The sequence below is a fragment of the Dipodomys spectabilis genome, unplaced genomic scaffold (genome assembly GCF_019054845.1).
Source record: "Dipodomys spectabilis isolate Male_0828 unplaced genomic scaffold, ASM1905484v1 ptg000174l, whole genome shotgun sequence".
Classification (NCBI taxonomy): domain Eukaryota; kingdom Metazoa; phylum Chordata; class Mammalia; order Rodentia; family Heteromyidae; genus Dipodomys; species Dipodomys spectabilis.
Genome location: NW_024870851.1, coordinates 4,905,293 through 4,932,400, shown reverse-complemented (window position 1 = coordinate 4,932,400; position 27,108 = coordinate 4,905,293). Strand labels below are relative to the sequence as shown.

The 27,108-nt window shown below is 35.7% G+C and overlaps 1 protein-coding gene across 3 annotated transcripts in view; it reads right to left on the bottom strand.

Moving 5' to 3' along the window:
* Tlk1 (tousled like kinase 1) overlaps nucleotides 1–27,108 on the bottom strand; it is a 116,769-nt gene that overhangs the window by 7,172 nt on the left and 82,489 nt on the right. For all 3 annotated transcript variants that reach the window (XM_042694050.1, XM_042694052.1, XM_042694051.1), the window contains 7 exons: nucleotides 20,800–20,866; nucleotides 5,548–5,645; nucleotides 2,557–2,638; nucleotides 1,027–1,118; nucleotides 857–946; nucleotides 544–713; nucleotides 251–386 (listed from right to left, as the gene is read on the bottom strand). In XM_042694050.1, the coding sequence (XP_042549984.1) occupies nucleotides 251–386; nucleotides 544–713; nucleotides 857–946; nucleotides 1,027–1,118; nucleotides 2,557–2,638; nucleotides 5,548–5,645; nucleotides 20,800–20,866 (735 nt within the window). The remainder of the gene's footprint in view (nucleotides 1–250; nucleotides 387–543; nucleotides 714–856; nucleotides 947–1,026; nucleotides 1,119–2,556; nucleotides 2,639–5,547; nucleotides 5,646–20,799; nucleotides 20,867–27,108) is intronic.

Sequence of the window (27,108 nt, the reverse complement as noted above, 5' to 3'; positions counted from 1 at the left end):
GCCAGGTGTTGGTGGCTTAAGCCTGTAATCTTAGCCACCCAGGAAACTGAGATCTGAGAATCACAGACAACCTAGGAGACTCTTATCACCAAAAAAAACTGGAATGGAGCCATTGTTCAAGTGGTAGAGTGCCAGTCATGAGCAAAAAAGCCAAGCGAGAGAATTAGGCTACTTGAAAATAAATTTACATTCCCATATAATCACTAGAGACTACTTTAGGTAGTTTTAATATGCTTAGTAATACACATACCAGTAAGTGCCTGCTCCTTGGGAGGTTAGATCCATTCCATCTACACCATAGCTATCATCATCCATGATCTTGGACAAACCAAAATCAGTAATTTTGATTTCACCACATGCTGTCCCATCTACCAGAAGGATGTTTCCTAAACAAAACAGAAGATTCTTTTTCTAATGTGTATTATCTTTATGATTTAAACTAGCTTTTGGAAAGTAAACCTGATTGTCAGATATTATACATATGATACCTTCTAAAATTATACTGTTTAGAGCTTAAATTGGTAGACATCTTTCATTAATTACCTGGCTTAAGATCATAATGTATAATAGGAGGTTTGATCTCATTGAGATATCTTAGTGCATTTACAATCTGCATTACAATAGACCTAGCTTCTTTCTCTGACATTAATTTGTGTTGCTTCAGATAGAAATCCAGGTCATTGCCTTCACAGTATTCTAACACTGTACAAAACCTACAGTGGGACAGGAGGAGGAAAAAGACATAATTATTATGCAGCAATTCAGAATTGCAATAGAAAAATGAATTATCACTATAGGATCAGGAAAGTAAAAAACAACGTCTTTTCTTAAAAGTTAAATCCTTATATTTACTTACGTATCTGTATCCAAGGAAAAATAATCATAGAGTTTAACTATTCTGGGATGATCCAGTTCTTTGTGTATTCTATATTCCCTGCAGGCATGTCTATAGGAAAAGAGTATATTAATTCTCTATGAGCAGCTTCAAAACACAATTTATTAAAGCTATGAAGTATTATTATTTACTTGTGGTAGTTTTCTTTTTTCTCATCTCTCCAGCTTTTATTAAGCTGATGAATCTTCACAGCAGCATATCTCTGTTCATATAGGTCAAATGCCTAGGATTAAAGCCAAAGAACAGTTAAGCCCATAGATCAACTAGGTGACTAAAGAAATTTTTTAAAAGTTTTTTTGTGATAATTTCTGCAATACTATAGAATTAGAACGAACTATAATTTTTAGTGTTAATTGTTTAATATGTAACAAAAGTAAAAATTCTTTTTTTGCTGTTAAAAGATTTACCCATTATCCAGTTTTAAAAATTATCAATGTTTTGGCAATCTTGTTTCATCTTTTCCATCTGTTCTTTACTCATTTTTTTTTCCTGTTGGGGGAATGCAGCACTACAAATCAAAGACAGGGCTCTGCACATACTGTGCTCTACCACTGAGCACCTGTGATTTTTTTTAAGTGCTGGTATTGGGACTTGAATTCAGGAACTCATGCTCTCATTTAGCTTTTCCCTCAAGGGTGGCATTCTGCCACGTGAGCCATATCTTCACTTCTGGCTTTTTGCTGGTTAACTGGAAATAAGACTATTTAAGATTTCTCTGTCTAGGCTGGCTTCAAACTTCAATCTTCAGATCTCAACCTCATTAGTAACTAGGATAAACAGGCATGAGCCTCCAATACCTGGCTCCTGGTAATATTTCATTTCACTTATGAATTATTTAGCATTTATCTCTAAGAAATAATAGCACACTTAAAATGAAATATTACTCTTATAACTAACTATATCAATAATATTCAATAATGTAATTCCTTGATCTTCTTTAATAAACAACCTATGCTTAATTTTCCCTAATGTCTCAAAAAAAAAAAAAAAAAAGGGATGTACACTTCATTTGTTCAAGCCATCAGCCTATTTCTTCAAAATAAAGCAAAAAAAAAAAAAAAAAGCACCCAAAACAAAATGAGCCGGATGCCAGTGGCTCATACCTGTAACCCTCCTAGTTGCTAATACACACAGCAGACACACAGATGCAGACACAGACCTGTATGCAAGCATGCATGCACATGCACACACAGATACACACAGTCACACAAAGAATAAACAATATTTTCTTTGGAGTCACATAATGGACTTATTAGGTGAGTGACTGTTCTAATCCAAGCTATTCAGGAAGCTGAGATCTGAAGATCTGGTTGAAAGTCAGCCTGAATAGAAAAGGTCATGAGACCCTTGTCTGAAATTAACAAGCAAAAACCCAGAAATAGAGCTGTGGCTCAAGTGGGAGAGCCTTGAGTGCAAAGACAAGTGACAGCGTGAGGCTGCATCCAAGCCCAGTACCAACATGAAAAAAAAAAGTCAAGAGGATTAAATAAATGGAGACTATGTCCAAGAACAGTATTTAGAACTTGGGGAAAACACAACATAAACCACAGTAAACTCTGTGAGGACATAAAAATCAGTGTAAAATCAATAAACAAAAGATAAAATACTTCTTAACCACCTCTGGTGTTTTTCCTGTATTAGCAAGAAGAAAAATATATTACCTTATATACTTCACTAAAGCCACCTCTTCCAAGCAGATGAAGCAGTAAATATCTTTCATTTAATGTGGGGTGATCTTTGAACCTTAAGAAGAAAGGAAAAACTGCTCAGGCACATTAAAAGACACACAAAAAGTTCCTTGTACAAATTCTACTCTCTGTTCTTCTAGCAATTTCTTTCTCAGTTACTCTAATGTTATTTTCAAATTCTAGTCAGTATTTTTCATTTTCTAACCCATACTTGCACAAATACCACCTAGCTTAAGGCTATAGTGTCTACAAAGTTTAGCTTTTATAGCTTAATATTCATGTTCAATGGTCAATTACAGGACTCTCTTAAACACCTAAAAATTACTGTCAAATACCCGGGTTATAGACATCGCTACAACATCCAGTTCAAATTATTGTCTTGATATGAAATCCCTTACCTTCAGATATCACTTCTCTTGGAAAAATTTACTTTATATTATTATTATTATTATTATTATTGGTGCTAACACTGGGGCTTAATTCAAGGCGTTGTACCCTCAATTTGCTTTTTTGCTAAAGCCTGGCAGTCTCCCACTTGAGCTACATCTCCACTTCCCAGCTGGCTGTTAGGCAGTCAACTGGAGATAAAAGTCTCAGTCTTATCTGCCCAGGCTGGCTTTGAATGAAGTCCTCAGACCTCAGCCTCCTGAACAGACAGGATTACAGGCATGAGCTACCAATAACCAGATGGCAAAAATATACTTTTTAAGTAAATAATTCTATTCACTGAATGTCCTTTGCCCATGACTAAATCTGTTTTTGAAACTTTTCTTAAATAATTTTAATCTCTAATTTAAAAAGTAAAAAAGAACATTTTAGAACCTGGTGCTAGTAGCTCACACCTATAATCCTAGCTACTCAGGAAGCTAAGATCTAAGGATTGCAGTTTGAGACCAGGTGGAGCAGGAAAATCCAAGAGGCTTTTATCTCTAATTAATAACTAAAAAGCCTGAAGTGGATCTTTGGCTCAAGTCAGGGACAGTGTCCAGGCTCTGAGGTCAAGTCTCAAGACTGGTACAAAAAATTAATGTAAAAATTATTCATAAACTTAATTTTATTGTACCTGGAGACACTAAGTACTTACATTTATTAACTCATTTTAGTTCTCATCTAACCTATGAAGTAGAACCTGTTATGTCTGCTTTACAGATAAGGGAACTGCTACCAGAGATAGTAAAAATCCTAAGTGCAAACACATTGTATTTTATATTCTTATTTAAAAAAACAAGTAAAAATAGGCTTAATAATAAAAGCTTTCTTGAAAACTTGAGATATCTGCTTAGTTTTAATGCACATTTTTAACTACTGTTTTTATTTTAATCACTATGTCACAACCACAAATTCTGAGCCTCATGTCCAGAATTTTAAGTTAATTCCCATGGGTTGCTGATAGAAATTAACTGTATTATTTCATTTACCTCACATAATAGAATTAGATCTTCATATTTATGAATTACACATACACTAATAATCACAAATGAGCCTTTTTTCCTAAGTAAAATAATTATATTTTACAAACAGATATGGGTTCTTGCTGCGGGGAACCAGTGGGCTCATGCCTAGCTAACAGGAGGCGGAGATACAAGAACCATGGCTGTTCAAAGCCAGTTCTGGCAAAAAAAGTGTGAGATTCATATCTCTAGTAAACTACTAAAAAAACAAAAAAAAAAAGCCAGAAGTGGAGCTATGGCTCAAGAAGTAGAACACTATCTTTGTGCAAAAGAAGCTTGTGGACATGAGTTCAAGCCTTAAGACTGGCACAAAATAAAAACAAGAAAGAAGAAGAAATAGGCTATTTCAATTATGATACTCACATTGTCATGAAGTTTTAAATTTATGTTATCAGACTTAAAGATGAAAGTGTAAACAAACACCATTCCTCTCGTGTGGGGGGGGGGGGGGGTGGTGGGGAGGAGATACTGGGTCTTGAACCCAGAGCAGTGCAATTGTCCTTTAGCTTTTTCACTCAGCATTCACTCAGTCCGGTATTCCACCACTTGTGCCACAGCTGCATTTCCAGCTTTTTGTTGCTGGTTAATTGGAGATCAAAGTTCTCATCTTAGGCTTTCCTGCCAGGGCTAACTTTCAACCATGACCCTCATATCTCAGCTTCCTGAGTAGCTAGGATGACAGGCAGGAGCCACTGTTATCCCACTACCAATTCTCTTTTATACCAACCAAATCTAAGTAGTGCCTTGTTTAATTAATTTCTGTTTTCATAATGTTCCCATAAACTCATACTTTTCTTTGAACTCTTTTAACATATACCATATCTATGGTCCTCATCTTAACAACTAGAAATCAAGAACACATTGTAATATCATGTAGTTCTCTCCACCTTTCTCCCAAATATGTCATGTTAGAAATAATTTCTCCTTCACTGCAATAATGTTAACTTTGGCACCAAGCCAAATCAACAAACATTTAATAAGTGCCTTTGTCTAGGCTCTGATGATATAACAAGAATAAAACAAAGTCCATGGGCTCATGAAGTTTATAGTCTAGCTGGGAGACAAAACAAATAACCAAACACTAAATGTGTAAACCCAAATCGTGACAACTAAAGCAAGCTAACACTACCGAAAGAGAATGAGCTGAGGTAGGAACTGATTTCTAAGGTAGCAGACAGCCTCTCTAATAAAAATTTGGAATGAAATAAAAGTCATTCAGATGTTTAGAGGAGGAAAACATCAGCCAGTGGAAATGACATGCAAAATAGGCCTGAGATAGGAATGTGCATGACACGTCTGAGGCGGCGAGCATGTCTATGCCATGCAGCAAGCAGAGGGGGAGAGACAGTGGTGAGATGACTGGTGACTATATCATACAAGGTCCTTTGAGCACAGGAAGCTCTTTTCTCAGTGTGATGACATGCCTCACAAGGAAGTGGTATTTATGCTCTGCCTGGGAGCAGGGACAGGTGAGTGGGTTAGAATTTATCAGCAGTGAAGAACAAATACTTACTGAGAATTATCTTCATTGTTTATCCTTTTGAGTTCCCGTATGTGAAGATTTCTTACTCTTTCTAAACGTTCAAGTTCTGCCTGGATTTCTGCCTCCTCCTGAGAATGAAGAGAAAGGACTATAACAAGCTCAATTTATTTGTGATATAAAAAGCTACTTTTACCCATGCATCAATTTTTTTTTATAGTGATAAGAAGAATAGTGCATTTTAAAGTACCACTGAGTTAAAAGGCCACAGTGTTCTTTTCAATGCCTGAAAGACAGAAAAAGATAAGGGGGGGGGTGGGGGAGGAAAGAAAAGCCTGTTTGAAGACACTATCCTTCACATAAAAGTTTATACCTAAAGACATGCTGGATTTTATTACGTACTCTAAGAAAAAAATTTAATGTCTATACTGAAATGACTGTGAGGTAGTCACAGTCATTAGAAACTGACTTATGATACAAATGAACTAAAAAATTTATTTCTGGTCCATTTGGATTTTAAGAAAGAAAATTTACTAGTACTACAAAAAAAGAAAGTATTTTGTTATGATTAGAAGATGAAGGAAGAAGACAACTACTGAATATTCCTAGACCTCTTATAAGATCTGGAATGCACACACACACACACACACACACACACTATCACCACTCACTTGAATAAACCCCACTGTAATCCTAAAGAGACATTAAAATTAAAAAATTAAGGACTGTGGTGGTAGCTCCTCAGTTATCAGAGCAGATGTAGGCAAGTCCTAAAGAAATGTACTTTAAAAAGCATTTAATACAAAAGAAACTAAAGCAAATAAGCAAACAAGTCACTAATGTCTCTCTTACACACATACCTTTTTCAACACAATCTAAGTACTACTTAAATAGATATGCCAAATTTAGGTGGAAATTTCTAGAAATACTCAAAGTATTTTTGAATATTTAAGTAAATATAGATTATTTTGGTCTGATATGAACAGAATTTAATTATAGAGCTACAAGATTCATGCTATTTCTAAATACTGAACGTTTAATTATTCTATATTTCATCAGCTTCTTCGTTAATAATATATACTTAAATATAAAGATTACCTCAAAAAAATCCAAAATTTAATTTGAAAGTTTAAGTGCCTTCATTTTAAATATAGAGATATAAAGTCTATTATAACTATACTGAAGACTTACATTGTAAGGCCTATTTTAATTATTATAAAGAAAAATAAATCTTAGATTAGGAAACTGAATATAAACATGTTGTTTATATCCTCTTTGGCTCTTCAAGATTTTTTTTGTTCTTGTTGCGGTCATCATTTTTGTGCTAGTCCTGGGACTGGGAGCTGTCCCTGAGCATTTTTGTTCAAAACTAGTACTCTCTACCACTTGAGCCACATCACCACTTCTGGATTTCTGGTGGTTAATTGGAGACAAGAGTCTCACAGACTTTCCTGTACAAGCTGGCTTCCAACTGGCATCCTTAGATCTCAGCCTAGGATTACAGGAATAAACCACCAGTACCTGGCTTGTAGAGATATTTAAATAGCGTAGGTATTAAGATTATAAATTAAAATTTCAAGACAAATTTAAAAGAGAAATTTTAAGATATTTATTTCTAAAAGGGATTCATACTGCATTGGCATGTATGCATACACGTATGTGTGTGTGTGTGTTGTGCGCTATGGAGGGGTAATGGGCGTTGAATTTAGAGCTTTACACAAATACTTTACCACTGAGCTACATTTCCAATTATAGATTATCTTAACTGAAATTTCATACTCATTTAATACAGTTTTTCTCACAAATTTTTTTTTATCATTTTTGGAGGCTAGAGGATTGAGACATTCTCATGTAGTGTAAACGGGCTTCAAATTCCCCATCCTTCTCTCTCAGTCTCCCAAGTGTTGGGACTATAGGTATGTGCCACCACCTGGCAGAGAGTATCTTATCATAATAAAGGTAAAGTTCCATCTTAAGATGCTCATAAATCAAAGATTTATTAAAAAAGCAGGAAAATAATTTTAAAACTTTGCAACAATAAGCTCAAAACACAGCTTATCTGTCGTATTTAGTCATATCAGGTAGGATTAAAGAAAACTGGCCGAGCTAGGAACTGGTGACTCATGCCTGTAATCTTAACTATTCAAGAAGCTGAGATCTGAAGATTACAGTTCACAGCCAGCCCAGACAGAAACATCTGTAAGACCTATCTCCAATTAAGTCAGAAGTAGAGATGTGATACAAGTGGAAGAGCCCCAGTCTTAAGTGAAAAGGCCAAGCAAGAGCTCAGGGCCCTACAGTCAAGCCCCATTACAGTACAACAATCTGATTATCTAAGAAATGCCCCAAAATACAGAATTTGAATTCACTTATACCATGCAATCCAGAAAGTAATAACCTTTGCTCTTTATATTACTAATATTTGGAAGGCTGGTCAAATTGTAAATAATCTGATGAAACTGCTTAAAGCTTAACATTAGCTAAAATGGGTTTTTTTTGGGTCCGGTCCTGGGGCCTGAACTCTGGGTCTGGGCGCTGTCCCTCAGCTCTTCAGCTCAAGGCTAGCGCTCTACCACTTGAGCCACAGTGCCACTTCCGGCTTTTTTCTTTTTTCTTATGTGGTGCTGAGGAATTGAACCCAGGGCCTCAGGCATGCAAGGCACGCGCTCTACCACTGAGCCATCTTCCCAGCCCTAAAATATTGTTTTTAACTCTGATTTAAAATTATGTCATTGGGATTCTACTTCAACAGTGAATTAACAGAAATTAAATTTTGCTGAGTCATAAATATATAACATTCAACTACATTGTTAAACACACATTAATTATGTTTTATAAGCTGAAGATCAATATAATGGTAGTAACCCCTCTCACAACATATTTAAGGTAAAATGTGTTACAAAATTAAGAAGAAAGTCTGCCCCCAATGAAACATGACAAGTATGTCCCACCAAAGTATTACAAAATGAAAGAAAGCACAGACATGCAAGCAGTTTGAATTGCTAAGTTTACTGGAAAAATAGAATGTCAGAGGCACTATAGGGGAAAAAGCTGAATTCCAAGTATTTGGGAGAAAATATCAAGAGAAGGAACTGTACCATAATGGTGTCTTACATACAGATAGACATAAGTGCACCATAGTTAGCAAAATACATTTGCATTTTCATCTTGTATTAAGTATTTCATGGTATCTTTAGACCTCAAAACAAAGTGACATACTTCTGGGGGAAAAAAAATCTGTTAACTCTTAATTTCTCTCAAATCCCACTGAGAAAAAGCATACATACCATTATGGACTAAATATCTATATTCCCTCCAAACTCATACCTTGTAGCCCTAAATCCTCTGATTATGTTATTTGGAGACAGGGAATTGGGAATTAGTTAGATTAAATCATGAGGGTAGTGTTCTCATAATGAAATCAGTGACTTAATGAAAGAAAGATCCCTCTCCCCACCTTTCCAGGTCCATAGAGAAAAGACCATGTCTAAGATAGAAAGAAAACTCTCACTCGAAATCAAACCCTGCCAGACTGTGATGTTGGGCTTTATCTTCCAAAGCAGTAAGAAAGTGAATTTCTGTTTTTTAAGTAGCTCAGTTAGGTATTTTGCTGGGGCTGCAATAACCAAATAGGGATCCTTAAAGTAAATGCCAGGAACAACACTATCTAATGTACCTTCTCATCATAGAAAGAGGAGTGGCCCAGTTTTGCTTTGGCTGCACAGAACATACTAGTCTGAACAGCTAATTTATCTTTGGTTAGGTCATTTCCAAAGGTCTATCATCTAAGCTCTTGCTTGAGATTGACATTAACCCCTGAAAGTATCCTCACAATTAATTTTTTTCAATTAAGATCTAAAGTAGGGACTGGGGAATGTGTCTTAGTTGCAGAGTGCTTGCCTTGCATGCATGAAGTCCTGAGTTCAATTCCTTAGTACCACAGACGCAGAAAAAAGGTGGAAGTAGTGCTGTGGCTCAAGTGGTAGAGTGCTAGCCTTGAGTACAAGAAGCTCAAGGACAGTGACAAGGCCAAGCCCCAGGACCAGCAAAAATGACCTTGTCTCACAATCACCTCGAAATTGAATTTTCAAATTCATGGCAAAACTAAGCCAGGGTAGTAAAGTCAATGAGACACAATCTGACTAGCTTCATTCCCTATGTGAACGGTTAATTAAAGCATAGAGAATCTAGAAGAAACAGAATGCATTGGTCCTTGGAGGCAATTATAAGGGACATGAATAAGAACAAATGTATTAGAGAAGTAGATTTAGTGATTGATAAAAGGACATACCTCTTCTCATTTAAACTAAACCAGAGAACAGATACACAAAACAGTTTTAACAGTACTTTAAGCTCAAATACTCTGTATTACTTATATAAAGAACCTAAATATTCAATTATACAATGTATCTCAATATGACCCTACTGTTCAATTTACAAAAATACTACCTTCAACATTTTTAATTTAAAAAAATTATATGGAAGATAAATCCCATAGCAACTTTACCAGAATAGTTTGTCTCTGGCCAGATCTTTGCATAGAAATGTTTTCTATTTGTAATCAAAATATCTTCCGGTAAAGATATTTAAATGTCTCTCGCTAAACTCTTTAACCCAAAGGCAAGTTAAAAGAATGTAGAATCTATAAAAATTCCAGTTGAAAATGTAGGTGAATTTGGAGGTTTTTCTTTTAACCATTTATCATAACAGCAATTTTTGTTTGTTTTGCTGGCAATGGGACTTGAACTCTGGACCTGGGACTGTCCCTGAGCTGCTTTTACTCAAGGCTAACGCTCTACCACTTGAGCCACAGTGTCACTTCCGGCTTTTTTGAGTAGTTTATTGGAGATAAGAGTCTCATGGACTTTCCTGCCTCAGCTGGCTTTGAACCGTGATCCTCAGATCTCTGCCTCCTGAGTAGCTAGGATTATAGGCATGAGCCACTAGTGCCCGACTTATAACAGCAATTTTTCAAGTCAATTATTAAAGAAAAATAGTGTGTATAAGCAATGAAGCAATAAAACAGTTATAAAATGCATTTTTACATGTAAAACCCAAAAACACTTTAGTGAAAAACTTATTTGTGAGTTATTTAGCAAATCCTGCATGTACAGAACAAAAAATTCAATTTCAAAAAACTGAAATCTTATAAAGCCCAAATAAACTGAATTTAGTATTCTAGTTTGTTCTCTGTGGTGTTTGAGATCAAACCCGGGGCGTTTGGCTAGGCAAGTGCTCTACAACTGAGCTATACTCCCAGCCCCAAAAGAACTTTGATATCGCTTTTTCTGCTACCCTATTATCTATGAAAGTTTGTGAAAAGAAAGTAATTTCTCCATGATGCATTATAAAAAGATAGAAGCAACTGAAGCTTATAGGTTATATAGACTATTAAACAGCATCATGACAACAATGCTAGCTGGGTGCCAGTGGTTCACACCTGTAATTCTAGCTAATAAGAAAGCTGAGATTTAAGGACAAAGCCAGGCAAGGCAGGAAAATCTGTGAGACTCTTATCTCTAATTAACCACCAAAAAGCTGGAAGTTGAGGCATAGCTTAACTGGAAAGTGCTAGCCTTGAGAACAAAAACTAAAAGACAGTGCCCAGGTCCTGAGTTCAAGCCCTAATACCTATACCAATCCTATACCAATTAATGACAGACAGATAGATAAAGATAGATGGATAACTAGCTAGCTAGCTAGCAAACAATAATGCTTGATTCAAGAAAGATAGTTCAGCGGGGGGGGGGGGGGGGGGGGGGGGTAGTGGCTCAAGCTTGTAATCCTAGCTATTCAGAAGGCTGAGATCAGGCCTGGAGTTCAAACCTCAGGACTGGCAAAAAAAAAAAAAAAGTTTTATCAGGAGCTAGGTACCAGTGGATAGTATCTAAAATTCTAGCTATACAGGAAGATAAAGATTTGAGGATCAAGGTTCAAAGCCCAGCCTGTGCAGAGAAATCTGCAAGAGTCTCTCTAACTAACCAGCATACAGCTGGAAGTGAAAGTGTAGTAAAGCACTAGCTATAAGTGAAAACAAGCAAAAGCATGAGGTCATGAGTTCAAGCTCCATTATATACACAGACACAAAGACACACACCCAAGTTTGTCACCTTAAAAAGTAAAAGGTATGTAACTGTAACCCTCTGTATAGTAGCTTTACAATAAAAAAAAAAAAAAAAAAAAAGTAAAAGGTAAAAGTAACAAAATGCACTATTTAAGATAATGGAAGCCTGGTAGAGTGATGTGCACCTGTAATCCCAGCACTAGGAAGGCTGGGGAAGGAAGATTAAGAGTTTAAAGCCCATCTGCCTACATAGCAAGACCCTATGGCAAAAACTAAAACAAAACAGAAAACAACTAATGAAAGGGCAGTGCCAAAAGAAAAAGACTAATTAAGGAGGAAATTACATACTTCAAATTTGTCCTTATTGCACATCATTACATTGATATGACCACCCAAATCCTAAATATGAACACAATAGAAGTACAAACAATGAACAAAATACCTAAGTAATACAGGTCTGCATTAGTTGGGCTGGGTGGCTCATGCCTGTAATCGTAGCTACTCAGGAGCCAGAGATCTGAGGATCAAGATTTGAAGACAGCTCTGGCAGGAAAGCCTATGAAACTCTTTAGTTAAGCACGGAAGTAGCTCAAGTGATAGAGCACTAGCCTCAAGCAAAAGGAGTTCAAGCCCCAGGACTCCCCCCCCCCCCAAAAAAAAAAACCAGACCCACAAAAAAACAGGTCTTCAAAACAGGCCTGCATTTATGTCAGTTATAAAACTGCTGCCCCATAACCATATTTTTGCTCGAGTATTAAGTATATAATGGGGAGAGGAAGAAAGGGAAGAATACAGACGAAAGTAACTTATGAAATTCTTGTGTTTTGAAATGTTCCCCCCAGTATCACCCCCAATCACCAAAGTGGTCATTATTGATAGGTCTGAAACTCTCAAGTCCTCAGATACTATCCTTGGAACCTTCATTAATAATGTTTCACCGCTGTTTCCTCTCTCTACACTTCATTCCCTGGGAGGAAAGAACTGGTTTACTCTCTTCAAATGTATACAAACACATTTAAATCCTTAAATGGAAATGGCTATTAAAAATAAATGGCTATTAAAATAAGGAAGGGCTTTAATTCTCTGGGAGTTCTTCCATTTTATTTAAACAAAATAAACGGCTATATCACTTGCAGCAAAGAAATCTAAAAATTCTAATGACTGGCAAAAATGTACTTAGTATTTTTCTTGCATACTGTTATGTTATACAGATATTATTCCTTAATGTTAAACACTAACTGAGGTACTGAAGCCAAGCACATTTCAGGACTGTATATGGTAGTCCTTTTCCCTCAGCATTCTACATCCTTTTAACCTTTTTTGGAATGCTGGTGGATTATACAGTTGTTTTTCTTTCTTTCTTTCTTTTTTTTTTTTTTTGGGTCCGGTCGTGGGGCCTGAACTCTGGGCCTGGGCGCTGTCCCTCAACTCTTCAGCTCAAGGCTAGCACTCTACCACTTGAGCCACAGCGCCACTTCTGGCGATTTTTCTTTTTGCTTGTGTGGTACTGAGGAATCAAACCCATAGGGCCTCAGGCATGCAAGGCAAGTGCTCTACCACTGAGCCACCTTCTCAGCCCTCTTTCTTTTTAAACAGTATTCCCAATAATGGAAATAGCTTAATTTTCTACACTCTCACTATGCACTGTACACAAAAATGACATAAACATGTTTTTGACTGGGAAAAAATGACATAAACATGTTTTTGACTGGGAAAGGCTAGTGGCCAAGAAACCTTTTCTTTTTTTTTTTTTTTATGAAATAGAAATCTTTACACTAAACATACAAACTTAAATTGAACAAACTCTGTTTTAAGTGATGGGAAATTTGACTTGTAAAATTATTTCCAAAATGTTATATTTCATTGCTTATTCAAATGGAAATAACATCCCTTTTTATCCATAAAACTTAAGGTCACTTAATACCAAGTTAAGGTGTTTGATTATAAGTGTGGAAAATCAGAGCCAGGAACATTTTTAGATTCCCTAAGTCAGAAGGAGGTAGAATATAAACAACTGAGTGTCTTCCATTTACAATTAGTTTTGTGTTCTTGCAGCAAGTCATCTTTTATAGATTATTCTTTTAAGTAAGAAGCTGTTGTAAGAAGAAATGGTTGTGAAGAATTCCAAACATTTTTCTTAGCACCTTTCTCATCTACTACATTAAGAAGTCAGGAACTTCATAATGTTCTTTATGACTTAGCTGTGTCCTTTTTGAGTGCATTTCTAATAGAATTACACTGAAAACTACCTACACAAGTAGCATCTTGTGTTACATTGTACAGAAACAATGTACACTGTGGTTGGATTTAAAAGAAGAATTCTCAAAGGATTTCTTCTGGATTCATTTTAAAGATTAAGCCTGCTAGCATTATATATGGTTCATCATATATAATCATATAATTTTCAATTAAACCTAAAGTGACAAGAAATGTCACATATATAAACTTATTTTCTGTGATCATAATAAGGGTTTGCTAGATAACATTGATATTTTAAAAAGAAAAACTAAGAGGGATACAAAACTTTAAGAATATCTGGGGATCAATTCACCTAAAATCAACTCCCTGTATTCTCCACTGCTCAAAAGACTTGTAGACAATCCATTCATTGTCTTCCACTTCAACTAGTTGCATGGTCCTCTGTGAAGGGGTGAGGAAAGAGCTGTATACTTGTTCTTGACCTGTAAAGATTTCATCATGGAAGATTAATACTGATGCTGCCGCTGCCTGTTACTGGTTGTTTCTCTTTGCAGGTGCCAATATCAGTCACAGAACAGGATTTCAGTGGCAGAGTTGTTGCTATACTGTTATCTCTTCAGAACGGAGGCACAAGGAGAGATGAATGCCACATCGCAAGGAGCAAAGGAGAGAGAGAGAAAGAAATGGTGTCAGGTGGCATGTTGGATGTGATTTTTGTTCTAGTAGAGACTGAGATGACTGTAAATTGTTTAGCTAATTCCTTCGGTCTGCAAAGAAAAATTGGTGTCGGTGCTGATGATTCTTGACTAACCCTGTTTCAATTACAAATTGGTTATATTTCTCCAATAAAATTTCTGGCACTTATACTTAGGGCTTATAAATACATTCCTTTTTCTTTCCCTCTTCCCAGCCTTTTCTGTTTCTCACACACTACAAAATACACTTATTAAAGCCAACCCCTATTTAGTATTTAGTATTTGATACTGAGATATCAAACATTCTCAACAAATAATTAAATGTGCAAAATCAAGAAGACACAAAATTTGAAGACTAGAAAGCAGCAACACATAACCTCCTACTGTTCATTATATACTAACCATACATTTGACAGTACTGTCAAGTAACTTAAGTCACTGGTCCTAATAACTTTAAAATTTTAATTTCGTCATCAGTTTAGGATACTATGACAACAGCCACAGTTGTTTTCAGCTCCACATTTATGATTTGATTATACAAACAGCCCAGCAGAAATCCTTAAATTATGAAGGTAACTTATTTTCCCCTAACTAGAATTTCTCAAAGACTAGTATTAAAACAGGATGAAATGGTACCTGATTAGTTTCTTTAAATTAGACTCCACACAGGGAAGATATATAAAATGGGTTCTTAGTTGTTTTATCTTAGAACACAACTTCCCTCCACCCTTCAGTGCTAGGAATTGAACACAGGGCCAATCATATACTAGGCAGAGATCTACCACTTGAGGCATGCCCCATCCATAAGCCTTTGTTTGTGTTCTGGTTTTAAAGACAGGATCTCATTAACTTCCCAAGCTGGGCTCAAACTCTTGATCTTCTCGCCTCCAACTCCCAAGCACCTAGAATTACAAGCACGGTCCAACAAATACTTCTTTCCAATCCTTAAATTATTTGAAAGTATTTACATGTTTTACAAACAAGTGCTTCTTTACCTACTTAAAAAAATGAAGTGAAAATCAATATATTAGCTAGTAATAAAGATATATTCTAGCTGATATAATAATCATGGGTCCAGTTCAAGAAAGGAAATATGAGAGAAAAAGAGAAAGAAAAAGAACATATGAAAACAATTGACTTAAATGTTATCCTAGCTGTGATGAAATAAAATAGCATGATTATTCAAAATCTTCAGGTTGAAGCAAACACTACTTTTTTTGTTTGTTTTTGTGCCAGTCCTGGGACTTGACTACAAGGCATAAGTTCTGTACCTGAGCATTTGTGATCAAGGCTAGTACTCTACATTTGAGAAATAGCTTTATTTCTGGCTTTTCTGGTAGTTAATGGACTATCCTGCCTGGGCAAGCTTGGAACCTAGATATTCAGATCTCAGCCTCCTGAATAGCTACAATGGCAGGCATGAGCCACTGATGCTTGGCAACAACTACTACTTGTAAGATATGCAAGCTACAAGTTAATTAATTCTTCTGTATACAAAGAATCAATTCTAGAAAAGAAACACATGATATAACAGAAAGAAGTAAGAAAAGTCACTTACTACCTATATTACTTCACAAAAAACATATATAGGAGATCTTGGGATTCAAAAAGTTAAAATTGATGTTGATTAAAAATGATTAAAACTAGTCTCTAAAATTAATTTTCTTGAATAATGCCTATACTAGGCAAAACAAGGAAAATATATCACTCTGAATAAGTAATGACTACGTAAAGTAGGAACTAAAACAGTAAATATTAAAACCTTTTTGATATAGTAGAAAAAAGAGATGCTATACAATGACTACCCTAATCTCAGAAGACAGATAAGCCTGTAAGTAAAGTTTATATTTACTTTTTGGAGCCAACTAGCTATATACTTACTTTGGGAGGTTTCTGCCTGATTATCACACTTTCACAGCTTTGGATTTATTACTTTTCTAACATTTCATTAATGGTCAATAAAAATTTTCATATTACCTGCTCAATTATGATTATTATGAATACATATTATAAATTACTCAGACTAATAAACAGATCTTTTACTTTTCTAGGTAAATATGGCCTGAGCTTTCTCAATGAAGGAGGTCTTGTACTTCAGTGCTAACAAATTTAATCTATTAATTAATTCTGTTTTATGTTGAAAAGTTTGTTTTTTGTGCTTGAACTTAAGGCCTTGTCCCTTAGCTTTTCTGTTGTACCACTGGTTCTACTTGCGTCACACTTCCACTTCTGCCTTTATTGTTTAATTGGAGATAACAGTCTCACAGACTTTCCAGCTCGGTCTGGTTTTCAATTGCAATTGTCACAACTTAACCTCCTGAGTAGTAAGGATTACAGGCATGAGCTACCAGTGCTTGGCTTGGTAAAGAGTTTATTAAAGGAAAATGGAAGAAAGGCAAGGAAAGAGGGAGGGAGAGAAGCAGAAAGGGAGAGAGGGAAAAGGCAGACAGACAAGCAGACAGATAAACTGATCTTTAATTCATGCTATGCTCCCAATCTAAACCCTAAATTGACTGACCATGCAGGTTCCATGTGGATCAAATGCAGATCAGATCTTACCAGATCTAGCTTATGGTAGAAACTATATACTTACAAGCTAATCACTTTGTATCACCCTAATAAACCTAGGACAATAGTGAACTGATAAAATGAAGGTGGTAATGTTCTTTCTCTGGAATTAAGCCTATCCTCTCTGTGTTAAAGCTGTCCAAGCACTGGTGGCTCGCGCCTGTCATCCTAGCTACTCAAAACGCTGAGATCTGAGGGTCACAGTTCAAAGCCTGTCCAGGAAAGTATATGAGACTCTTATCTCTAATTAACCACTGGAAGTGGTGCTGTGGCTCAAAATGGTAGAGCACTAGCTTTTAGCAACAGAGCTCAGGGACAGCACATAAGCCCTGAGTTCAAGCTCCACAACCAAAAACAAAAAAGTCTGTCCAATCTATGTTTTTTTTTTTAGAAAACAAGATAATCTATTTTTCATCTGTGCATTCAAAACCAGTGCTTAGTGGGTTAAATAGTGCTTATTATTTTTTATATTGTATAGGTTAAAATAAAGACCTAGTTGTAAGCAGACAACTGCTATTTGGTTATTCTCTAAGGGTACTTGGTTAGTTTTTTTTCCTCTACAAATATTAGTATTAACTTTCTTTTTTTTGGGGGTGGGGTGGGGTCTGGTCCTGGGGCCTGAACTCTGGGCCTGGGCGCTGTCCCTCAGCTCTTCAGCTCAAGGCTAGCGCTCTACCACTTGAGCCACAGCGCCACTTCCGGCTTTTTTTCTTTTTGCTTATGTGGTGCTGAGGAATCGAACCCAGGGCCTCATGCATGCAAGGCAAGCACTCTACCACTGAGCCACCTTCCCAGCCCTAGTATTAACTTTCTTTATACATGTCTTCATTCTTCACAAAAGTATCTCAGAAGAAAATATGAGTATATAAGACATGAAGGTAAATTTCAGTATTAGTTAATTCACTCTCCCAAAATATTCAGTAACTAAGATCAAGGAAAAGTTAATGTTGTAAAGTAGTAAAGAAAAGATAAAGTGAGAAATCTAAGACTGCACAGAAACTTTGATAAAAGCTGGGGGGAAAACATGAAAAAATATGGAAAAGACAGTTATTAGGAAGAACAAAGTAAATATGAAAAATGAAGAGGTCAAATGAAGAGGATAATATGGAGGTTAGAAAAGAAGATAAAAGTATTTTGTAACAGCTCACAAATTTTTAGATAATAATTAGAGGCATAAGTATACTTCATTTAAGAAAATAAAAGCATTTTTCATAGACAACAAGTATTTTCAAAGTACCAGGAAAGCTTTAAAAAAGAAAAAATCAACCAACCACCAATCAATCCAAAGCAAAAACAAATCCTCTTCTAAAGGCTTTTGCAGAAGTATATTTCTTTTTTTTAGAAGTGTATTTCTTGTAACAATTAGGAATTGAATTCCTAATATGACTACATTTAAAATTTTCATAAAGTGCAGCAGATGCAAAATTTCATCATTAAAAAGAATATGCTATTATGTGTGAAAAATTAGTATCAGTTAAGTATATATTTAGCCATATCACTACCAGTGTAACTAAGTGCATATTAAATACCTTTTTATCAAAGACTGATGAGAAAATAATTGGTAAATTTTTACATAGGACATGAAGCATAGGTCTTCATTGAGTCATTACAAAAATTAAGGTAGGCAGACAAATATTTGTGACTTATTAGGTATTAAAAATCTTCTCTTCCTTTTTATAGTTCCATTCTTCTTCATCTTTTTTTTTTGTGCTAGTCCTGGGGCTTAATAAACTCAGGGCCTAGGTGCTATCCTGAGCTTTTGTAGTCAAGGCTAGCACTCCACCATTCGAGCCACAGCCTCAGTTCCAACTTTTTTTTGAAGTTTATTAGAGACTTTCATGCCTAGGCTAGCTTCACATCTTGGTCCTTAGATCACAAGACTCCTGAATAGCTAGGTGCCTGGCCCATTGTCATTACTGTTCCTTAATTTGACCTACTACGGAAAACAGACTAAACTTGCCTACCATATTTGAAGAGCAGATAGCTAAAATACTCAATAATCACAATAGCACAGAACTTAAATTAAAAAAAAAAAAAAAGACCAAAATAAATCATTTTAGGATTTGTTCTTCCAATAATTTTTGTTGACGCTTTCTGAACAATGGATTAGCAAACATGGCATAGTAAGGGACACTAATACAAATAATTATATATATTCATATATATATATATATATATATACTTCTATAACCAACCAACCAACCACACACACACACACACACACACACACACACACACACACTTCTGTAACAAACTGGCATACTGATAAAAAGGAATTTAGTAGATAAAATGAGGCTAGCTGCTAGCAAAATGTGCTTCTTGGTCCTACATTATCCTATCCAGAGATGACATTACAGACACAATCTCCAGTTCATCGACTCAATGTAATCAATATATATATATATATATTTTGGGTACGGTCGTGGGGCCTGAACTCTAGGCCTGGGCGCTGTCCCTCAGCTCTTCAGCTTAAGGCTAGCACTCTACCACTTGAGCCACAGCACCACTTCTGGCTTTTTTTTTCTTATGTGGTGCTGAGGAATCGAACCCAGGGCCTTGAGCATGCAAGGCAAGTGCTATACCACTGAGCCACCTTCCCAGCCCCTTCAATGTAATCAATATTTTAACTTATAAAAAGTTTAAAATAGTTTGGCAAGCAGAATAAAGAAAACTGAGACAAAGAAAAATGATTTTTATATCTGCTAATAACTCCATTTTGAAAGGAAAAATCAGCTCTTATTTCAAATTCTTAGAAGTGATTTCAACTAAAATTAACTTACAAAAACAATGAAATGATTATAATTTCAGAATTGTAATACAAAACTATACATTATAACTACAGTAACACCTAACAGTTTTTCTAAATTATATCACTTTACATCATAACTAATAGGTACTCAACTAATAGATACTCTTATATTTTCCATGTACATCTTTTTTTTGGAGGGGTGCCTGTTCTGGGGCTTAAACTCAAGGCCTAGACACTGTCTCTTTGCTCAAGGATAGCTAGCACTCTACCCACTTGAGCCACTGCTCCAATTTTGGCTTTTTTTGAGTAGTTCATTAGTGGTAACAGTCTCACAGACTTTCCTATCCTGTCTGGTTTCAAACCTCAAACCTCAACTCTCAGCCTCCTGAGTATTTAAGATTACAGGTGTTTGCCACCAGCACCAGCTCCGTGTACATACACATTTTAACCAAAACATTTTAGCAGCTAGGCGCCAGTGGCTCACACCTGTAATCCGAGCTACTCAGGAGGCTGAGATCTGAGGACTGTGGTTCAAAGCCAGCTGGGGCATGAAATTCCCTGTGAAACTTAACTCCAATAAACCACCAGAAAACCAGAAGTGGCGCTGTGGTTTAAGTGGTAGAGTGCTGGCCTTGAGCTGAAGAGCTGAGGGACAGCGCCTAGGCCCAGAGTTTAAGCCCCACGACCAACAACAGCAACAACAAAAAAAAAACATTCTAGCAAGCATTCGACAAGCTGTTAAGCCAAAGAAGTAACTTTGATATGTATAATCATTTCAATTTATTATGAAACAGATGCAAATAATATGGGATTTCAGATTTCACATTAAAAATGTAATCCATGAAACTAAATGGTATTATCTCAAAGTTATGTATACTCAACATGAAATGTAACTTTAGTGCATCTTTCTGTTTAAAATTCTAAATTTGGTTTAGATTTAGCTCCTAAAATACAGAACCACAAATTCTAGCAACAAATTACAACAATAATTAAATATATACGTTACATACCTTTTTGAGATGTCCTAGTCTAAGTTTGAAAATTTCTTCCTGTTCATGATATTCTGCCAAAGTCAACCTGTCAAAAGCAAAATTTTAATCCTATATTAAAATTAATACTTATTATTTCTTATTAACAACAAAACAGGGTAAAATTGACCAAATGGAAATACTAAAATGCACAAAAGTCTTAGTTAAAAATATATGATCCAACAAATACTTTTAAGATATTTTTTCAGAATAAACATAATATTTAGAAACAAAGTAATTAATTCAGCAACTACTTGATGAGTACTATGGAATTTAGAACTTAAGGATTATAGAAAATAAGACAATTTCTTATATTTTTGTCTGAGTGTCTAATCAAGAGAGAGGACAAAGGGGTAGGAAAGAAACAACTTAATGAAAAATTAGTTTGAAGCCAAAGATGATGGCACATACTTGTAACTTCTAACCCAGCATGGAATGTCATAAGGAAAAAAATTCTGCATTCTGACAAAACAACTTTCATTTCATACTCTAACTTTGAAAGAACTTCTTTTGTCTATCATAGTCTAGCCTATAATTGTTAGTTTACTTAAATGTTCTGAGGATGTATGGTAAAGCTAATTCAGGTGTGGTTCAGGTCCTTCTAAAACAGTGTCAAGACTATTTCCCTTTAGCTAGATGTTAATTACATTTACTAATTCAAAGGAAGTATTCAAATGATACAGAAAATCTATTTAGTATTCCACTAAAAACATCTAAGAGTGAAAGAAGTGAAACATTTCCAATTAATACTCTTTTCCTGGTTTTAGAGTAACTCAACTACTAGATTTCATCAAATTTAGCCATAGTTGACAGCTAATATAGTTGGTTATAACAAATTTAGAGAATCAACTATTGTAGCTGGGGACAGCAGTACATATCTGTAATCCTTACATTCCCTGAATTTGACAAGCTAAGGCAGGAACATTATGAATTCAAGACCAGCTTAGCCTATATAACAAGACTTTGTCTCATAATACAAAAATAAAACAAGGAAAAGAATTAACTATTGAAATATGAATGTAGAGAGAGTGAGAGAAGAGATACAAAAAATGAGGTTTGGAAACTACTTTAAATATCTCAAGTAACAGTTCAGTAAAGTTGAAGAGCAAATAGCTTCTAGACTGTGTGTATGTAGTGTGTGTGTGTGTGTGTGTGTGTGTGTGTGTGTGTGTGTGTGTGTGTGTGTGTGTGTGTGTGTGTGTGTGTGTGTGTGTGTGTGTGTGTGTGTATGTGCTTGTTAAAGTGTGTGTGTATATGCAATAGAAGTTTAATTAGCTATATAACCATGTTATTTTTTTTCTTAAATTAGTTTTAGGCTAAGTAACCATAGGATGTTTTTGTACAAAAGTAAACACTATCTTTTACTGAGTTACAATCTGGTATACAAAATCAGGTATTTCAAAACAAAAATTAGAACTGGGCACCTGTGGGTTCACTCCTGTAATCCAAGCTACTCAGGAGGCTGAGATTTAAGGACAGTAGTTTGACACCAACCAGAGCAGGAGAGTCCATGAGACTCTTAACCTCTTATTACCCACCAAAAAGCCAGAAGTGGCACTGTGGCTCAAGTAGTAGAGAGCTAGTCTTAAGCAAAAAAGCCCAGGGACAGTGTCCAGGCCCTAAGTTCAAACCCCAGGACTGACACACACACACACACATACTCTCTCTCTCTCTGTTTCTCTCTCTCTCTGTCTCTCTCCAAGGTCTTAGCTCATCAACTGTAATAGAAATCCAACATAGCGAAAAAGCCATTTCTTACATTTCTGTGCTTCTCTAATTAGGAAGTACCTAACACAGTTGAGTTTTTCAGATATCCATCCATTTGTATTAATGAAAAATGTTTTTAAAAATCTATGTATTTAAATAAAAGAAATTGGACAATATTCTTTTATTCCCAAGTTTTATTTATTTATTTGTGCCTGTACTGGGGGGCTTGAACTTAAGAGACTAGGTGATATCCCTTAGCTATTTCACTCAAGGCTCTACCATTTGAGCCATAGCTCAAAGGTGGTTAATTGGAGATAAGAGTCTTACAGACTTTCTTGCCTGGGCTGACTATGAACGGCAATCATATATATATTATATACATATATGTTATTGTAAAATACTGTAAGGGGGGTTAGTTACATGAGTAAGGTAAGAGTACATTTCCTATCAAGCATTGTTAACCCCTCCTTTGTTTTCTCCTACCATCCCTTTCTTCCTCACCTCCCCAACTCTTCCCTGCCCCCCCATCTCAAGTTGTAAAGTTCATTTTCAACATAGTGCTTGTATATCTCGTTGTTACAATGGGTCAACCTGTATCCTTATTTCAGCATTATTTCCATGCTACTCCCCAAATTAGAAAACTGTAGATACAAGATTGAGGGCACCAGAATCAAATACAGCGAAAACAGGGGTTATACCATCGGGGAAGAAAATACAAAAGAAACAAACAAAAAAAAAGATCACATAGTATATTATACATACATTAAAAACAACAGCAAGAAAGATAAAACCTCTTGTGTACCTATATTGGGGTTCATTTCTCTTAGCATCATCTTATATGGTCATATGTACATAGCTTTTGACCTTTTCTGCTTGTCCTAGACATACACTAGTTACTGCAGATAAGGGACACCATAGGACCTATGTTTCTTTGGGGCATGGCTTACTTCACTTAATATAATTTTTTTTAATTTTTATTTTTTGTGAACATACTGTACAGAGGGGTTACAATTATATGGGCAAGATAATGAGTACATTTCTTATCAAGCATTGCAGCCTCCTCCTTTGTTTACCCTTCACATCCCTTCCCAGCCCCCCCACTTAATATAATTTTTTCCAAGTATTTCCATTTCCTAACAAGGTGGTGTCATTCTTTCTGATAGAGGCATAGAATTCCTATATATATAAATATAACATTTTCTTGATCCATTCATCTACTGAGGGGTGAACTGCAATCTTCAGATCTCAATCTGGAGTAGCTAGGATTATAGGCATAAGCCACCAACATTTGGGTTTAACTCACAATTATTTTTATGACATATTTTAATTTAAAAAGAAAATCTAGTCTCTCAACAAGTCAACCTGCTACTTAGCAAGTCTTGTGTGAGTGTGTGTATGTATGTTCAGGGCCTTCTAGTCTCACTCAGCTTTTTCTGCTCACAGCTGGTACTCTACAGTACTTGAGCCATGCCTCCATTTCAGCTTTTTGCTGGTTATTTTTGGATAGTCTCATGGACTTTCCTGCCTAAGCTGGCTTCAAATCTCAATCCTCCAGGTCTCAGCTTCTGGAGTAACTAGGATACAGGTATGATTCATTGGCACCCAGAGGGAATGGTGATTTTTAAAGACATTTCATATTCACTTTAATCAGGAAACTAACCTCAAAGTAAACAATACAAGCTATGGTAAATAAACCATTAAGAGGCATAGCATAGCCCCCCATGTTTATTACAATCAAATACCTTTATGGAACACTTAGTCATGCACTGTGGGTCACATTTTTAAAATGAACTGTAGCTTCATTCTAGTCTAATTTCGAACAGCTCAAACCAATTAGAAATGAAAAGAATTTCCTCAGCATTATAAAGGGCAAATTTAAACACCAATGAAAGGCTGATTCTCCCTAACATCAGGAGCAAGACTATAAGGTTTAATCTTCTCTCCATTGCTATTCTATTTCTACTGGAAGTCCTACCAGACCAGGTAGGCAAGGAAAAAAAAATGCATCCAAATTATAAAGAAGCAAAATTATCTGAATTCACAGATGACATGACTCTATGTAAAAAAAAAAAAAAAAGAAAAAAAAAGAAACACGAAATATATAAAAACCCACCACAGAATTATTTCTGATAAATAAGGCATGAAACTAAAGGACAAAAATCTGTGTTTCTATATACCAAAAATAAACAATCTGAAAAAAATATTAGAGGGGCTGGGAAGGTGGCTCAGTGGTAGAGTGCTTGCCTTGCATGCATGCATGAGGCCCTGGGTTCGATTTCTCAGCACCACATAAACAGCAAAAGCTGGAAGTGGCTCTATGGCTGAAGTGGTAGAATGATAGCTTTATGCTGAAGGGCTCAGGGACAACGCTCAGGCCCAGAATTCAAGCCCACGGCCAACCAAAATAAAAAATAAAAAAAATAGAAAAGCAATTCCATTTACAACTGCATCCAAATGAATAAAATACTTCAAAGTTAACTGAGCAAGAAAAAAATACTTGTATATGGAGAACTATAAAATATTTCTAAAGAATCTGAAAAGGACATAATTAAATGAAAAGATGTCCTATGAACTGAAAGACTATTGCTAAAAGAATAGTACATTTCAAAGTAAAAATAGTTAAAGATTCATAATGCATAGTATAATTAAAAATTATGCACACAAGTCAAAGTTTAGTTTCTTCTAGACAGTTAGAAGTACTTAGAGGATATTCACAGAGTAGAACTGCTAAAACTTTGTGCTCTAAAAACAATAAATTGTGATATATATGTGTGTGTATGTGCTTCTAAGATTCTTTTCCTTACTTAGATCTGCTTTTCTTAGGATTCAATCACTTTAGTTAGTTAAAGTCAATATATACAATGAAATGGAACAGTAATGAGACAGAACTACGAATGACAGTTGAAGCTATCAGCACTTTAGCAGAGAATTACTAAGTAAAACACATCTGACAAACCAGGAGTCTATAAAGAAAAGAAAATGAAATTTAATCCAACACTTACTTATGTATTGAAATTTAGTATTTACTGACCATTTTATTTATGCTAGTAACTACTAGATAATGGGTCTATAGTGAGATAAATGCTAGAACTCAGACAGGTATGCAGAAAAGGTCATGGACACCTGAGGAGTGATGGGATAAACTAGGGGCGGGGCAGAGAGATTTGAGGGCTTTCTACTTAGTAAGTTAGTACTGTATTTGTGAAAAGTCTGAAAGGATAAACAGGAAATGAGAGAGATAAGAAAGGCATGCAACACAGGAATCAAGTCAGAAAGAGAAAGTACAACTTATTTAAGGAACTACCCATTTAACTTGGATACATGTTGGAAAATCAGGCTAGAGAGAAAAAGGAGATTTACAAAGGGATCTTCTGTAGGTGAATTTCATCTTCAAGGCTACTAGTAGAACATAAACATGAAAGCCACAAGATGAGACAACATGGGAAATATTATTCTAAGTAAAAAAAAAAAACAACCAAACAAACATAAAATAAAGAATTCCTGTACTGAGCTCATGGCCATGAAAACAGATATGACAGTTATGGAAAGAGACACAGGCAGTGAGAGAAAGGGAAACACGTAAGTTGACCCCAAGGTACCAGTCTCATTTACTAAGTGAATGGTGATGCTGTAAATAAGAGTTGAAAATACCATACCAACTTCTCAAAGGGATAAGATAATAGTTATCTTTTAAGAATTAGGGGACATTTTTCAGGAGGCAGGAACAATAAATATTATAGGATTAAAAGATAAAACAAATTTAAGACAAGGACTTAAAAACTGGCTCTGCAGGGAGAGGTCTGAGTAATGATAGAGGTTAGAGAGGGCAAAAGAAGCCACATTAGTGCTTTATAGGCCACATTAAGACTTCTGAATTGTATCATTCAAATAATGCAGAGCAATGCTAGGATGGGTTATGAAGACAGAATTTGAAAAATGACTGACTACAAGATGAAAATAGATTACAGTATTAAAGTTGAAGAAGATGAGGGTATAAAACTAACAAAAGTTAATTAGCTCTACAAGTAGGACTTACAGAAAGGATCAATGGAGGTGGAACTAAAGCTAACATATACTTTAAAATACCAGCACTTATCCATTCCCTTAAGCAAAAAATTCGCTAATTTAAAAATAATTTCCTGGTCTAGGAAGGTGGCTCAGTGGTAGAGCGCTTGCCTTGCATGCATGAGGCCCTGAGTTCGATTCCTCAGCACCACATAAGCAGAAAGAAAAAAAGCTGGAAGTGGCGCTGTGGCTCAAGTAGTAGAGCACTAGCCTTGAGCTGAAGAGCTGAGGGACAGCGCCCAGGCCCAGAGTTCAGGCCCCACGACCAGACCCCCCAAAAATAAAAATAAAATAAAATAAAAATAAATAAAAATAATTTCCTAGATAAAGCCCCCTTTTCCTTTTTTTGGTTTTTTTTTTTTTGTTAGTTGTGGGGCTTGAACTCTGGGCCTGAGCACTGTCCCTGAGCTCTTTAGCTCAAGGCGAGCGCTCTACTACTAGAGCCATAGCGCCACTTCCAGTTTTGTGGTGGCTAATTGGAGATAAAAGTCTCATGGATTTTCTTGCCTCGGCTGGCTT